General features: G+C 45.2%; 1 protein-coding gene across 1 annotated transcript; it reads right to left on the reverse strand.

Annotated features, from left to right (window-relative positions):
* Positions 1-14,625: 14,625 nt before the first annotated feature.
* Positions 14,626-16,677, reverse strand: LOC121232863 (endogenous retrovirus group K member 8 Gag polyprotein-like). The gene has a single exon (XM_041121330.1). The coding sequence runs from the start codon at positions 16,675-16,677 to the stop codon at positions 14,626-14,628; it is 2,052 nt and encodes a 683-aa protein (XP_040977264.1).
* Between the last annotated feature and the right edge of the window lie 767 nt (positions 16,678-17,444).

The following is a 17,444-nucleotide window of genomic DNA, read 5'->3' on the forward strand; positions in this document are numbered from 1 at the left end:
AGACTAAAAAGGAAATTCGACAATATTGGGATTATTAGGATATTGTAGACCATGGATTGAAAGTTATAGCGAAAAGGTAAAATTCTTGTACGAAAAACTAACTAACAACCAACTTAAGTGGTCTACAGAAGATGACCAAAAATTGGAGGAAATAAAAAAGACATTAATACAAGCGCCTGTATTGAGCCTCCCGACCTAGAAAAACCTTTCTATCTCTTGTGAATACGTCAAACCAAACAGCATATGGAGTTCTTACTCAAGACTGGGCAGGAATAAAAAAACCCATAGGGTACTGTTCTAAGTTACTTGATCCAGTAAGTAGAGGATGGCCCGCTTGTCTCCAAGCTTTTTGCTACGGCATTATTAATAGAGGAAGTTAGAAAAATTACCTTCAATGCTCCTTTAAAGGTGTACACCCCACACAATGTCAGAAATGTGTTACAACAAAAAGCAGAAAATGGTTAACGGATAGCCGGGTCCTAAAGTATGAAACAATACTAATTGATTCCCCTGACCTGGAATTAAAGTGACCTCTGCTCAGAGTCCAGCACAATTTTGTTTGGGGAACCATCAGAAGAATTACAACATAACTGTTAGAAGTAATTGAGACCCAATCAAGGTCAGACCAGATTTAAGGGATATTGAATTAGAAAAAGGAAAATACTGTTTGTGGATGGCTCCTCCCGAATGGTAGAAGGGAGGAGAAAATCAGGATATGCAATAATTAATAAGGACTTAAAGCTTGTGGAATCAGGACCTCTGAGTCCATCATGGTCAGCTCAGGCCTGTGAGCTGTACGCCCTATGCAGGGCCTGGAGTTACTAAAAGGAAAAAGTGGGACCGTATTTACAGATTCTAAATATGCATATGGGGTGGTCCACACTTTGGAAAAATTTGGGAGGAAAGAGGTTAATTAATACTCAAGGGAAAAATCTTATACATCAAGAATTAATAGTAAAAATTTTAAGGGCATTAAGAGAACCAAAAGAGATAGCAGTGGTACATGTGAGAGGACACCAAAAGGGCTTAGATTACCGAACCAGAGGAAATAATTTGGCAGATAAAAGGCCAGGAAGCAGCCCTAAGGACTCAGGTAGCTAAAACTAATGTAATACAAACTAAGGGGGATACCAGTGAAGAAAGATGGGAGGAAGGAGAGAAGTAGTTTACCCCTGAAGAACAAACAAAATTAAAAAAAAATAGGAGCTAAGTTAGAACAAGGAAAATGGACACTGCCCGACGGGCGAGAAATGTTGCCAAAAGCGTATGTCAGACAAATATTGGGACGTTTGCACGCGCAAACACATTGGGGTACAAAGGCATTGAGTGATCACTTCCTTAAACAATTTGGCTGTATTGGGATTTTTGAAATAGCAAAACAAATTACACAAGGCTGTTTAACCTGTCAAAAAATAAATAAGAAAGCGTTTCGACAAGTAGCTACAGGAGGTAGAAAAAACAGCATACAGACCTTTTGAGAGAGTACAAGTGATTTCACTGAATTACCCAAGGTAGGGAGGATAAAATATTTATTGGTAATAGTAGATCATCTAACCCAGTGGGTTAGAAGCTTACCCTGTAGCACGGGCTACGGCACAGATGGTGGTAAAAATTCTATTAGAACACTTGATACCTAGATACGGAATAATCCAGTACATTGACTCTGATCAAGGCACACACTTCACTTCCAAAGTAATAAAAATATTATGTCATCACTAGGTATTCAGTGGGAATACCACACTCCGTGGCATCCACAAAGCTCAGGAAAAGTAGAAAGGATGAATCAAACAATAAAACAACAGTTGGCTAAATTAATGATTGAGACCCAAATGCCTTGGACAAAATGTTTACCATTGGCACTTTTAATATAAGAACGAAGCCACACAGTGAGACTGGATTATCACCATACGAAATGTTATATGGTATGCCTTATTCTCATGGGATGCCTCTGGGAATAATATAGTTGAAGATAAAAATATCCGAGAATATATAATCACTATCGGGAAAAGATTAAAGGAACTAAGAGAGATTGGGATGCTGGCTCAAACACCACCTCTAGGATTTACAATTCATCAATTAAAACCGGGAGATAAGGTTCTAATAAAAACATGGAAGGAAGAAAACTTATCTCCCCTCTGGGAAGGACCTTTTCGTTTTTTAACTACAGAAACAGCTGTGAAAACTGCTGAAAAAGGATGGACGCACGTGTCACGGATAAAAGGTCCAGTGAAGGAGTGGAAAATGACATCTGAGCCAGGAGAAACTAAACTAACCATCAAACGAACTTGAAGAGGCCTTACAATTGACTGGTAGGGGTATATATGTATCCTTACAGGCTCCAGACCCAAGTGAATCCCAGCTCGTTGGCTAAGGCCGTGGGAAGAACCATTGTTGTATGGGAGGAGTACCCCAACTGACGACGCGGGACAGCAGAATCCCAAGTCGAGCTAGTACTCAACTTTGTCCAATTTGTCGCCGGTGCAGTTTGTATCTTATTTGTCATTGTTATTACTGTGGGAAATATATAATCCATTATAACAGATCACAACAAGTATATTAGTGACCACACTAACTCCTTTTTGTATTAGATGTAGACGTATTAATCAATTAGAAATACTAACAAGAAAAAGATATTTTTTGTTTGTCGAACTAACAGGGTTGTAGTAATATAAGATAAATTGCTGTGGGAATTTTATTATGACTATTTCTATATAATATATACAAAAGCTTTTCATTCCTACCAGGGAAAATAATAATGGGGATCATTTAGCATTAAGATACCTAAAAGACACTGAACTTTTGGAACATAGCACACAAATTGGACTAAGAGCTGACCCTATAATCCCTTGAGTGTTTAGGACAAACCACCTCTTACGGAAGAGGGCAAGACTGGATAGGGAACCGGTGGTGCGGCTAAAAGGGTCTGCCAAGGGCTGCAACCCCTCAGGTCTATGACCGCCGACCACTATGGCCCTTACCAGACCTCTTCTAGTTCTACTTGGGGTGAGTTCTTTGACCCTGGCTACTGAAAACAACTGCAGTCAATGTATAGTGACCACTAGAAGGGGACGAATAAGCTCCCTAACCTTAGTATATCATACTGTCTATGACTGCAAGGGCCAGAAATTGGAAGCTGCATTTATAACCAAACCCAGTATGCTCTATGCAGAGAAGAAAACAGAACTGTATGCTATGATCCAAAGGAAACTCCCTGTGGTGGTTTAACCCCAGCCAGCAACTAAGCACCACGCAGCCGCTCACTCACTCCCCCCCCCCACCGTGGGATGGGGGAGAAAATCGGGAAAAAGAAGCAAATCCACGGGTTGAGATAAGAACAGTTTAATAGAAGAGAAAAGAAGAAACGAATAATGATAATGATAACACTAATAAAATGACAACAGCAATAATGAAAGGATTGGAATGTACAAATGATGCGCAGTGTAATTGCTCACCACCCACCGACCGGCACCCAGCTAGTCCCCGAGCGGCGATTCCCCGCCCCCACTTCCCAGTTCCTATACTGGATGGGATGTCACATGGTATGGAATACCCTGTTGGCCAGTTTGGGTCAGGTGCCCTGGCTGTGTCCTGTGCCAACTTCTTGTGCCCCTCCAGCTTTCTCGCTGGCTGGGCAGAAAGCTGAAAAATCCTTGACATTAGTCTAAACACTACTAGCAGCAACTGAAAACATCAGTGTTTCAACATTCTTCTCATACTGAACTCAAAACAGCACCGTACCAGCTACTAGGAAGACAGTTAACTCTATCCCAGCTGAAACTAGGACACTCCCTTATCAATATTGGGTCGAGATTAGAACAAATGATCAAAATGGGAGATTAATAGGATCAAGTAAAGAATTACTAATTCAACCATACCCGCCTGGGTATCCTTCGATGCATGTGATGCAATTGATGACGACCCAGACACAAATTGTGGGAGTGTAGAGTGGAGAAAATATTATTCAGGACAACCAAAGTACTTATGTCCAGGAGCTGGGCATTGTCAAATTAATGCAAACTACCAGCGCTCTGAAACAGCAAGATATCAATCTGCCCACTTATGTGGCAGGAGGGGATGGGGGGGTGTGTGTGTTGGGCAACCCAAACTGGGGATACGAAAGTCATTGTGGGGAAATACAGGCCTCCATAACCGCAGGGCCTGTAGATAAAACTGCACCACCCGTAGCTGTAATCCTGTCAACATAACTATTAAAAACCCAGAAAATTGGAAACAGAAACAAATAGTTTACCTTGGCTTAAAATCTATGGGACAGGAGGGGACCCAGGCATTGTCCTGAATATACAGATCAAAGAAAAGTCTAGAGAATCAGTACAAATCGATTATTGTTTAACTCCTTTTATCATGAAATAGAGACAGGTAAAATATGAAATTCCCACAGTTGCTAAAAATTTATTTGTAAACCTTGCAGAAAATATCGCTAAATCGTTAAAAGTGACTAATTGCTATGTTTGCGGAGGAACAAATCAAGGTGAACGATGGCCATGGGAGGCCATGGAGAGCAACATAAGTAATCCCCAAGTATGGAAAACAGTTGGAAAGGATAACAGGAAACAACAATGGGTGCTTCAAACGAGTATAATTGGGAAGAGTTGTTGGCAAAACCTAAGGGATGATGGAAGGCAAGGTAACCTGGAGTGTGAAGGAGTTTTTCTATGGAATGAGACACGGAATAATTGGGATAGGTGGGGAAACCCACTGGAAATAAATAATCAATTTAAAAATTGGACAAATGGAACGAATATACCAAATGGTTGGCCAACCCCTAAAGGACATTATTGGATTTGTGGCAGATTAGCTTATGCATATTTGCCAAAGAATTGGACAGGGTCCTGTGTATTAGGAACTATAAGACCCATTTTTTTCCTATTACCCATAAATCAAGGAGAGCGACTAGGAGTTCAAATATATGCAGAGGCCAATGAGTTAGGAAAAAGACGTCAGAAACGAAACCTGCAAATTGGAATTGAAAGATAACGAATGGCCTCCTGAGAGAATTATTGCCTATTATGATCCAGCTACATGGGCAGAAGACGGATCTTGGGGCTATAGGACCCCAATATATATGCTTAATAGAATAATAAGGTTACAAGCTGTAGTGGAAATAATCGTAAATAAAACTGGAGATGCACTTGGATTAATTGCCAAACAAATACCAAGATGAGAACGGCTTTGTATCAAAATCGCTTAGCTTTGGATTATTTGTTAGCACAGGAAGGGGGTGTGTGGGAAAATTTAATCTTAGTAATTGTTGTTTAGAAATTGATGATGAAGGAAAAGCATCTACGGTTGCTTTAATCAGAGCAATTCCAGTCAAGAGAGCTTGAAGTTTAAGGCTAGTTTGTATGCATCTATAATAAGTAACACATCCAGCACATGGCCTGTATGAGGTTGTTTTACAGAAGTTGCACGAGCGCCTTGGAGAGTGCACCTCAGCCTCTCGGATGGATCCCAACCACTAGCAACACTGCTTGACATCTCCTCCAATCCTATCCCTCTAATGATTGTTTATTTTGTATATATTTTGCAGGTTATCAGAAGCCCACGGCAGACTTGTGTTTTCACTTGATGAGTGGGCCATTACCTGTATTGTTTGTTTGATTTTGGTTGTGATATTCTTATGGTACAACAGGGAAAGATGGTTTGGAACTCCTTCCTCCTTGCCTTTCTTACCTTTGGTGCATCCGGACAAGGAGAAAGGGCCTCCAATTTGGCTTGGGAAGTGATACAAGGATTCATACATGTCTGGAATAGAACGGATCAGGGGATCTGTATTCAGATTCCTTCTTCTGCCGAGCAGGGATTAGATTCGGTTTGATACACATGAGGCTCAATATTGGAAAATCTAATATGAGCAATGGCATTATAGGTTTAGTAGATGCTCCATTTGAGTATCAATATCGAAGTGATTATACCTCCTCTGGCAGATGGTGGCGAGATGAAGCAGCCTTCTATGAGATCCCTCGGGACACGGGGTGGCCTGACTTAATAAACAAAACTTGTAAGCGATGAAGATTGGAGGTCAGTTGCGAAATTGGTATTAGTCATAGCCCGCCGTGTCCTCCAGGATTCAAGGAAGCCTATTCCAGACGATTCCGACCTTCTCCATTCTGGTGGAGAATAACAGGATGCCCTTCCTATCACAATATATCTTGTAATTTACTGCCCTTTTGGCCTGCTTCCCTGGAAATCACCCCTTTTGAATTACAATATAATGTAAGATGGGATTCAGCTTGGTGTTTCACATACCTGACAGGAAGGGACAATATCCTTCAATGAATAGCGCCCACACTGCTTGGGGATGGTCAGTGAAACACATGTTAAAAAACAACCTCTTCACTTATTAAAGAAAGAATTTGTGGGCACACCCAACCCCAATGATGCCCATTTGTTAAACTGTACCCACATTATAGATTGTACCACAGGCGCTGGCAATCCCATCGAAACATGGATCAGTTTGGAAGTTAGAACCCTTAATCCGAGATATGTGCAACCTGTTGGGGGTATCCTAATTTTGGATACTGAAACCGGGACAACCAATGTAATCAGATCACCAATAATGTTAATATCTGGCTAAAATGTGGAATTCCCATTAACCCACTTCCCAAGACATAAGGTGGGGGAGGATAATCAAATACCTCGGGGAGAACGCAGCTACTTGTCAAAACGCTTTGTATGCCACCCCCGAGGGGACTGTCCTGGGGGTGCTCAGATGGGAAATGTACTCGCACTTGAATGTTATCAAACAGGCTGGATTGCGGTGTGGTTTGGGAATTCCTACTTTGTGTCCCAGGCGAATCTTTGAATATACCACACACACCTATTCACAGGAAAAAATGAGAACTTGATGACCCAAGTAGCACCCAGAAGTGGATTCAAAGCATTCTAAAACCCGATTATTATACCTGGGGACAGAAGGTATCGTTAGAGCTAGAAGCATTCTTTGCACCATCTGGGTATATTGTTCGGCACCAATGGGTGCTAGAAAACCTAACTTGGCAAATACATGTATTAAGTAATTGGACTCGAAATGCCTTTGGGGGAACTAAATCTGCAAGTGCAACAAGTATCAAAAATGGCGTTACAGAATCGTTAGCCTTAGATATGTTTATTGTTAAAAGAACAAGGTGTGTGTGGTATGTTAAACTTGACTGAATCCGAATGTTGTATTACCATTCATAATGCCACGACCTCAATTGAAGAAGCCCGGGCAAAGATGAAGAAGATTGCCGACCAGACGGGGGAACTCTTACCAGCTGACTGGTTGATGGCTGGAGTCCAAACTCATGGCTACATTCCATTTTGGGATCCTTGGGACTCACGGGATGGGGAAAATGGCTTGTAAATATTGGACTTATGATATTAATTGGATTTTCATGTTTAATAGCAAGCCTTGCCATAGTAAGATGTATGATAGCCGCTTGCTATCCTCAGCTGTCTCTCTCTCTTTCTCCTACTGTCCGCTATGTTAAAATCACCACAGAAGAAGATGATATGAACGAGAATCAAAGTCCAGCGATTGTTTGAGCCAAGGGGTGGTGTGACGGTCTGACAAATTATAGTCAATCTCTCAAACATTCGTTAAAGAACTTTGGTGGAGAAAATGGCCTCTGTAAAAATGCTGGAGTTTTGTGAACAGGACAACGTGGCCAGAGGACAGGGCCCCACGGAGGGTGGGACCGCGCTTTTCCAAAGCCGCAATTCCTTATCTTAAGTGACCAGGAGAAGGAGCACAGCATATGCGCCTCGAGGAGGAGGCCCCACGGAGGATGGGACTGTGCTTCTATCTAAGCGGTCATGCCAGCAGAAAAAGAGAGGCAACTCTGCGATGAACCCCCCCCCCAAAGCTCTCCGACCGATTCCAGAGAACCCGGGAATGGGAATCTGCGCGTGTCGAGGACCATCGACTAACATGCTATAAAAGAAGGGAGAACGAGTTCTCAGCGCGCGCCCTCCGGAACTGGATCTCTACGCTGGCCTGGACCAACGCTGGACCCAGGACTGGTGAAACCCTTCTCTTCTCTCTTTCTTTCTTTCTTTCTTTTTTCTTTCTTTCTTTCTCTCTCTCCCCCTCTTTTCCTTCTCTCTTTTCCACAGTCCCTCACCTCATCCTTTTAAACATAAACCGTTGACCAAGTCTGAGACTAGGAGTGGATCCTAGCCGCCCTGGGCTCCTCTTGAGAAGGAGTCCAGAAAGCACGGGGGTCTGCTCTGAACCTCGTGACTCAATGGGAGGGCTCTCCTTCTGATACATTTCATGTTCCTTTTTCCATTTCTTTTTCTACACCTCCTTCTCTTCTCAAACAGCGGCTTAATGACAGTTGCAAGGTGCATATGATAAGTTCCCTTGTACTTGGGCAAGGTTATCTAGGTTGAATAAATGTTGATTGTTGTTTGAACTCCCCTGGTGTCGTTTCACCTTAATTCTGGACAAAGGAAATCCACGAACCTGTAGTCGCTCCTAATTTGGGACGCGACATAGGCCAGCTCAAATGCAATCTATGCCAATGCACGCAGCACGGGCAATAAACAGGAGGAGCTGGAAGCCATCGTGCAGCAGGATAGATATGACTTAGTCGCCATCACGGAAACATGGTGGGATGACTCCCATGACTGGAGTGCTGCAATGGATGGCTATAAGCTCTTCAGAAGGGATAGGCAAGGTAGAAGAGGTGGTGGGGTGGCTTTCTATGTTAGGGTGTGTTTTGACTGTACAGAGCTATACCATTCTGATGACAAGGTGGAGTGCTTATGGGTGAGGATGAGAGAGAAGGCCAATAGGGCAGATATTGTGCTGGGAGTCTGTTATAGACCACCCAGCCAGGTTGAAGAGGCAGATGAAACATTTCTACAAGCAGCTGGCAGTAGTCTCAGAATCATGTGCCCTTGTCCTCGTGGGGGACTTCAACTTTCTGGACGTCTACTGGAAATACAACACGGCAGAGAATAGGCAGGACTAGGAGGTTCCTGGAGTGTGTGTAAGATAAATTCCTGACACAGCTGGTAGGTGAGCCAACCAGGGGAGAAGCCTTGCTAGATCTATTGTTTACAAACAGGGAAGGACTGGTGGGAGGTGTGTTGGTTGGAGGCCGTCTTGGGCTTAGCGACCATGAAATGATAGAGTTCTCAATTCTTGGTGAGGCAAGGAAGGGGGTTAGCAAAACCACCACTATGGACTTCCAGAGGGCAAACTTTGGCCTGTTCAGGACACTGGTTGAGAGAGTCCCTTGGGAGACGGTCCTGAAGGACAAAAGGGTCCAGAATGGATGGACATTCTTCAAGAAGGAAATCCTTAATGGCTCAGGACCAGGCTATTCCCATGTGCCGCAAGTCAAACTGCCGAGGAAAACGACTGGCCTGGCTGAACAGGAAGCTTTTGCTAGGAGTCAAGAAAAAAAGGAGAGTTTATCATCTCTGGAAGAAAGGGCGGGCAACTTGGGAGGAGTACAGGGATCTTGTTAGATCATACAGAGAGGAAATTAGAAAGGCAAAAGCTCAGCTAGAACTCAATCTGGCCACTGTCGCAAGAGACAACAAAAAATATTTTTACAAATATGTTAACAGTAAAAAGAATCCCAAGGACAATATCTGTCCTTTAATGGATACAGAAGGGAACGTTGCCACCAGAGATGAGGAAAAGCTGAGGTACTTAATGCCTTCTTTGCCTCAGTCTTTAATAGCGAGACCAGTTATCCTCAGGGTACTCTGCCCCCTGAGCTGGAAGGCGAAGATGAAGAGCAGAATATACCCCCCTTAATCCAGGAGGAAATAGTGACCTACTATGCCATCTGGACACTCACAAATCTATGGGACCAGATGGGATCCATCCAAGAGTACTGAGGGCACTGGCAGAGGTGCTTGCCAAGCCACTCTCCATCATTTATCAGCAGTCCTGGTCAACAGGGGAGGGTCCAGAGGACTGGAGGCTTGCCAATGTGATGCCATTTACAAGAAGGGTCGGAGGGGGCATCCGGGGAACTACAGGCCTGTCAGCCTGACCTCGGTACCGGGGAAGATTATGGAACAGTTTATCTTGAGAGCACTCACATGGCAAGTCCAGGACAAGCAGGGATCGGGCCCAGTCAGCATGGGTTTACGAAAGGCAGGTGCTGCTTGACCAACCTGATCTCCTTCTATGACCAGGTGACCCGCCTAGTGGATGAGGGAAAGGCTGTGGATGTTAAGTACCTTGACTTCAGCAAGGCCTTTGACTCTGTCTCTCATGGCATACTCCTTGAGAAGCTGGTGTCTCATGGCTTGGACAAGCGTACTCTTTGCTGGGTGAAAAACTGGCTGGATGGCCGAGCCCAGAGGGTTGTGGTGAATGGAGTTAAATCCAGTTGGCGGCGGGTCCACAAGTGGTGTTCCCCAGGGCTCGGTGTTGGGCCTGGTTCTGTTTAATATCTTTATCAATGATTTGGATGAGGGGATTGAGTGCACCCTCAGCTGTCGTGGTCGAGACGGACAAACGACAAATACGCATTCTTATAGTACAAGCAAAGAAGGGATTTTTTATTACCACAAGGCAGCAAATTTATACCTATTATACTTGTTACCTTGTACATATGTCTGTCCCTTATTGGTCAGAAAGTCGTCAGAAGTTGTTTTTCTCACCCCTCATTGGGTGGCTTTTTTCAGGTTCCTTATCACAACTGCAAATGATCAACACATTCCTTAAACTTAGTTTCCCAGGCATTCTTCTCCTCCTTTCTTGTTCTCTCACGGGAACACTGCAATCTTGTCAAGGTCAATATCCTCCCCAGGCCCCTCGGTCCAGCCAAGGTCCTCCACAATTCCCCTTTTTTGTTTTTTGCGCCAAATATGCCATGTGCATTGTCCGCTGCAGGGCCCTTTGCAGCAAGGACAGCACACATGGGAGGATGCTCAATGCAATGATAATAATTGCCAATATTAATAATCCTGTTTTCAACACTCTTTTTAGCCTCCCTCCAATCCCCCATTGAGAGAACAAGTCATCCAACCCCTCAAAAAAACCCCAACATCTTCTGTCAGCTTCTGCACCCTCCTTTCGCAGCTGTTGGATACTCTGGGACACTGACACCGAATGACCTGATAGGTTCATACAACACATACCATTAAGGTTTTCACAACTGTGGCCATGGGCCAACAATAGAAAATCAATAGCTGCTCTGTTTTATAGCACAGCATGGCATATAGAATCTATATCTAGCAATAATCCAGAAAGAGCTTGTGATGTAGCATTGCTTTGCGTGCTTAGCCAGCATCCCTCTTGGCCCGTAGCATTTGCAAGCGTTACCCATACGTTCATCTTGGGCTGCAATGGTACCCATATTGCAACCACTACTTTGAGGAGACTGCAGCAGGCGATGACATTTCTAAGTAGGGTTTTACCAGACGTGCCGGCACCCATCGCGGTCCAGTATCTGTGGAGACACAAGCATAACCTCGACCCCAGGTTAATAAGTCACAAGGTGCAGACCATTGACCCGTCTGCAGGTCCCGTATCTGAACCTTAACCCCGGGGGTCACACCAGATATACTTGTCAATGACCCAAAATGACGCAGCATTGGTGGTTGTTGAACATCATCAGTGACCTGCAAAAAATTTAATACATACGTGGCCTTGTTAAGTCGAGCCTCCGGGCCCTCACCCATCATTCCTCCTTTTTGTTTTTGAAGCATATGCTTTAGAGTTCCATGGGCGCGCTCTACAATGCCTTGTCCTGTGGGAGAATGAGGGATACCGGTGACATGGGTAATTCCCCAAAGCTGCAAAAAGGTAGTCACCTTGGCAGAAAGATAGGCTGGACCGTTGTCAGACTTAATCTGCTGAGGTACACCAGTCACAGAAAACGCTCGTTGCCAGTGCCGAATAACATCCCTGGTGGCTTCACCTGTATGAGCGGTGGCAATAACAACAGAAGAAAAAGTATCAATAGACACATGCACGTATTTCAACCGCCCAAACTCAGGAATATGTGTCACGTCAGTCTGCCAGATTTGCAAGGCTCGAAGGCCTCTAGGGTTGGTTCCATAATGATGAGGTACGTGGTGGCCCTGACACTCAGGGCACGCGGCGACGATGGCACGAGCCTCAGAGTTCAACAATCGAAATTGCCGCTTTAAGGCCCGATGTCCTTGATGAAAAAAACGATGAGCTTCGATCACCTGTTGTCTTACATTTGGTACTGGACCTATTGCCACCCCCGATACGAGAGCATCTGCACGAGCATTCCCTTCCACAATAAAACGAGGCAAGCTTGTGTGGCTATTAATATGCATGACATACTATGGGGAGCGGCGTTCCTGAATCTCCATCCATAACAGCTTCAACACCCCCAAATAACTTTTCATTTCCCACCTGACCAAGCACAGCCTTATCCAATCTTTGAACCAAACCCGCCACATAAGCTGAATCGGTGACAACGTTTACAGGATCTGGAAAATGTTGAAACACCATCACCATTGCTCGAAGTTCTACAAACTTGAGGGGAGCCTTCTTGCTGTTCTATCTTCTGTTGCCATTGCTGGCCATCATGCCACACAATGGCTGCTTTTCCTGTTTTTCCTGAACCGTCAGTGAACACCGTGGGACCAATCACCGGCTCTGATTGACTTAGTTGCTTTTGTGCAAAGCGTATTTGACTTCCCATTTTAATTAACGGATGAGAGGGAAGATGATACCCAATTTGCCCAGTATAATTTGCCAAGGCTGCTTGCAATGCGGAGCTATTAGCAAGACACCATTCAAAATAATTGGTTTTTAACAGGCACAGTGATACGTTCCGGGTCCCTGGCTATCAATTCCATACATCGAACTCGGGTCTTCATGATAATTTGGGCTAAAAGCTCAAAAAGACCTGGGGCGGTTTTGTTTGGTCTGAACGGCAAGAAGGCCCATTCTAACACATGCAATGGATCCGGCCAATCAGAATCCCATTGTGCGATCATGGCAAAAGGTACCAATTTGTCTATTAATACAAAAAACCTGAACTGAAACTGTCAGATCAATTCTCCACACATGTCTATGCACAATTGCTTGCTCTACTTCTGTAATTACTTGTTTTGCCTCAGGGGTTAATGCCTGTGGTGCAGCAATATCTGTATCACCCTTCAATAAATCCAAAAGTGGCTGTAATTTCGATGATGGTAACCCTAAATAGGGTCGAACCCAATTGATCACTCCGGCCAATTTTTGTACATCATTTAAAGTTTTTATCTCCAATTGTAACTGAATGGGTTGTGGTGTGACCGTCTGATTTAATATTTTCATACCCAAATACAGCCACGGCTGTTGACGCTGTACCTTTTCAGGTGCAATAACTAGGCCTAATCGCTGTAGTGAATCACGTGCTGTGACTTCCATTTCGCTTAACATCTGTTGAGATGGAGCGGCTAGCAAAACGTCATCCATATAATGATAACAATAACATGTTGGGAATGCAGCACGAACTGGACTTAAGGCCTTTGCCACAAACCACTGACAAATGGTGGGAGAATTTTTCATTCCCTGAGGCAAAACTTTCCAATGATACCTTTTCGCCGGCTCACCGTTGTTCACTGAAGGTACAGTGAAAGCAAACTTCTCCATATCAGGTGCGGCTAAAGAGTTGGTGAAAAAACAATCTTTTAAGTCCATTACAATAATTTCCCATTGCATTGGAATCATAGTTGGAGAAGGTAACCCTGACTGCAATGCCCCCATGGTTGCTATTACCACATTAATCTTTCGTAAATCATGCAATAGCCTCCATTTTCCATATTTCTTTTTGATCACAAACACTGGTGTGTTCCATGAGCTATGAGAGGCCTCAATATGTCCTGCGGCCAATTGTTCTGCAACTAAAGATTTCAAGGCGAGGAGTTTTTCTTGACTGAGGGGCCACTGATCCACCCACACTGGTTTATCTGTTAACCAGGTCAGTGCCAGTGTCGGGCGCTCCACGCCCTGCAGCACAGTGGCCCCTATGAAAAATCCGTGGTAAGACGCAACCCCCCATTGATCCAACACATCTCGACCCCATAAATTAAGTGGCAAAGCGGTGACACATGGCCTCATAGTGGCTTTCTGTCCCTCTGGGTTGCTTATTAGCACAGGTTTTGCTGCAATAAAACTATTTGATACTCCACCTACACCCAATACTCCTTCCGCATTTACAGCCAATGGCCACGAGGAGGGCCAGTTACGCTGCGCTATGATGGTCATATCAGCCCCAGAGTCCAGCAAACCTATCAATTTTATCTGTGATGGGGATGCATTTGCCATAGTGAGGGTACAGGTCATTTCTGGCCTGCTTTCCGTAATGCGTTGTGACCAAAATGCCTGTGGCTTTCCCGTGGACCCAAAACCTTGAGTACCACGAACTACCTGTTCTGTCGCAGGCACACAGCTCATAAATGGTACGAGTTGAGCAATTCGTGTGCCTCCTTTTATAGTGACTGGAGGGGTTGCAGTAGATACCATTGCACATATTTGCCCGTGATAATCAGCATCAATAACTCCCACATGCACCATTAACCCTTGCAAAGTACTACTTGATCGTCCTATTAGTAAGGCACTTAATCCTTTGCCAATCGGTCCCCAGGCTTCCAGGGGCACTTTATGCACTCCTTGGGTAGATAAAGTTACTCTGTGGGCAGTGCATACATCCATCCCAGCTGCTCCTTGGGTTTGTCCCCGTAACTTGTCACAAAGGCTTGTGGTGTCTGCGTTGGCTGTTGTACCAGAAAGGGGTTGCTGGAGTGGTAGGGCATTTGTGTCTGTACGCGCCCCTTCGCACTCTTTCTGCCGTTTCCCGACTGGAGGGGTTGACCATTAGCATGAAATTTAGATTTACATTGCTTTGCAAAGTGTCCCAGCTTTTCGCACTTAAGACATGTAGCTGCTCCCACGGCCACCTGCCTGGCTCCTCCTTTTCTATTTTTAGCGGGACAGTTAGCCTTGACGTGTCCAGCCTGCCCGCAGCAGTAACATTTCTGATTCGACATACGCATTGCAGACATAGCTCTAGCTAATGCAGACATTCTGTGTTCAACAGAGCCCACCTTCCCGCAAGCCGTAATCATAGCTTCTAGGGTTGGATCCCCAGGGAGCGTCTCAATCACCTTTTGACAATCTGTGTTAGCATTGTCACGGGCTAACTGTTTTACCAGCATTTCTCGTATATGTGCATCAAATACCTGCCGCTCTATAGCCCCCATCAATTTCTCTACAAACGACAGAAACGGCTCTTTAGCCCCCTGTTTAATCATGGTATATCTTGCCTTAGGCTCCGCCAGCTCCGCCGTTCGGAGCAAAGCTTCTACACCAATAGTCTTTACTTGCTCCAATACAAGTGGATGCCATTGAGCCTGATGTTGAGGATTATTAAATTGACCAGTCCCGGTCAGAACATCAGCTCCGTTACCATAACGTGGATCGGTTTGTGAAAGCTGCAAATTGTGTACTGCTTGCGCCTCTGCTCTCTGAGTCCAGATACTATGAAAAACGGCGCATTGCACAGGTTGGAAAATAATTTCAGCAATTTGAGCAACATCATAAGGTGTCATTTCTTCCATAGTTAATAGGCGTATTAATTGCATAACTGCGGGGGAGTTGGGACCATATTGCGCAGTTGCCTTTTGTAAGCCCTGTATAACTTTCCACGAATATGGTCTATGTTCATCCATAATTCCTTGTCCTGGATCACCCCGTACCACGGGAAAGCCATTGCCCCCAGTCCCCCTTAAATTCGTTTCACCGGAGTTGCCTGCTGTTACAGGAACGTTAATTTGCTCGGACAGGTCCCAATTTCCTTCTTGCAGAGCTCGAGCTTTCACCTGGTGCCAGAATTTCAGGGGGTTGTGGGGACTGACAGTAATAGGAGCCGGCGGAAGGACCCAGGGCTGACCCCGGCAACGTGAGCCTCCCTGTAATTGTCCCTCCTTCGGTGTTCCCGCAGACCCCCCAGATTCAGGATCCCCCATATCATTGTCCATGGGATCATCCCAATCCTCTGATGTTTCGGCTGGCAGAGGAGGGTACAGGCATGAGGTCCCCTGTTCCCCTCCCCACGCCCGGGGGGGGCTATTCATCCCTTCTCCATCCTCTGAATCAGGCGGCACGGGGGGGGCGGACGGGTTAACCGGCGCCTCTGCCGTTTCAGCGGGGCATACGTCACTACCGGGAAGCAAGTCCTGGGGCCGCTTATAAGTTCTATCTTTAATAGTCCGAGGATGTCCTGAGGGCTGCTCATCATCAGAGTCATCAACGAAAGGGTTCTTTTGAGGGCCCCGTGGCTTTGGCTGCCCTGCACGCTCGCCAGAGGACTGGGCAACAGACCCAACGTCCTCTGTGGGAGAGGACTGTCCTCCCCCCATGATAGGGACGTCTGGCTCCTTCATCCTATCCCTTTGTTCTTTAATGTCTTTGACGGTTTCAAGGAGCAGGTACCATGTCATCAGGAGGCTGGCTGCCTCCTTAGACCCTTGGGACGCACTGTCAAACAGCTTGTCCCCGAGTCCTTGCCACACAGGCACACTAAATGCAGTCACTGTGTCTGCTTTATATCCGTGTTGCTTGTCCCATAAGAGCATTTTCCGCAACATCAACTCTTCTACTTTAAGTCCTCTCTTTTGCAAAATTACTTTCCACATATTTACAATTCCGGCGTCCTCTTTACTGAGGGTCCCGCCCATGTTCCCGGCAGCTCACCTGTTTATCTGCAGGTGTCAAGTATCGGTCCGGACTAGCAGCTCTTCCCGCCGCTCTCAAGCTATGCCGGGCTCCGTCTCCACTGCTCTCCTCGCAGTCACAAGCATAATTTACAGCATCACGTCGGGGTCACCAATTGTCGTGGTCGAGACGGACAAACGACAAGTACGCATTCTTATAGTACAAGCAAAGAAGGGGTATCTTTATTACCACAAGCCAGAAAATTTATACCTATTATACTTGTTACCTTGTACATATGTCTGTCCCTTATTGGTCAGAAAGTCGTCAGAAGTTGTTTTCTCACCCCTCATTGGGTGGCTTTTTTCGGGTTCCTTATCACAACTGCAAACGGTCAACACATTCCTTAAACTTAGTTTCCCAGGCATTCTTCTCCTCCTTTCTTGTTCTCTCACGGGAACACTGCAATCTTGTCAAGGTCAATATCCTCCCCAGGCCCCTCGGTCCAGCCAAGGTCCTCCACAAGACATGACCATTGTTGCTCTTTGGCCATGCATGGTGAGCTGCCCTGTTCAGCATATCAGAACAGCATTATCAGAACACAGATCTGTGCATCCTCTGGCATGCCCTCCCTGTCCTGTTGCTGATGTCCTGTGCTGATCTGTGCTGATTGGCTTCTTTTCACCTGTACTTCCTTGCTATGCAGGGTTCGTTGTTATGCAGATTTCATCGTTATGCAGAACTTGCCCCACTACAGTGTTTGAGACATTAACTTTTTCAGTCTCTCACAACT

The sequence above is a fragment of the Aquila chrysaetos genome (assembly GCF_900496995.4).
Source record: "Aquila chrysaetos chrysaetos chromosome W unlocalized genomic scaffold, bAquChr1.4 W_unloc_1, whole genome shotgun sequence".
NCBI classification, from domain to species: domain Eukaryota; kingdom Metazoa; phylum Chordata; class Aves; order Accipitriformes; family Accipitridae; genus Aquila; species Aquila chrysaetos.

Bases quoted from the DNA above. Each gene is read 5' to 3' on its own strand.
- LOC121232863 (XM_041121330.1), bottom strand. From the start codon at position 16,677: ATGGGCGGGACCCTCAGTAAAGAGGACGCCGGAATTGTAAATATGTGG.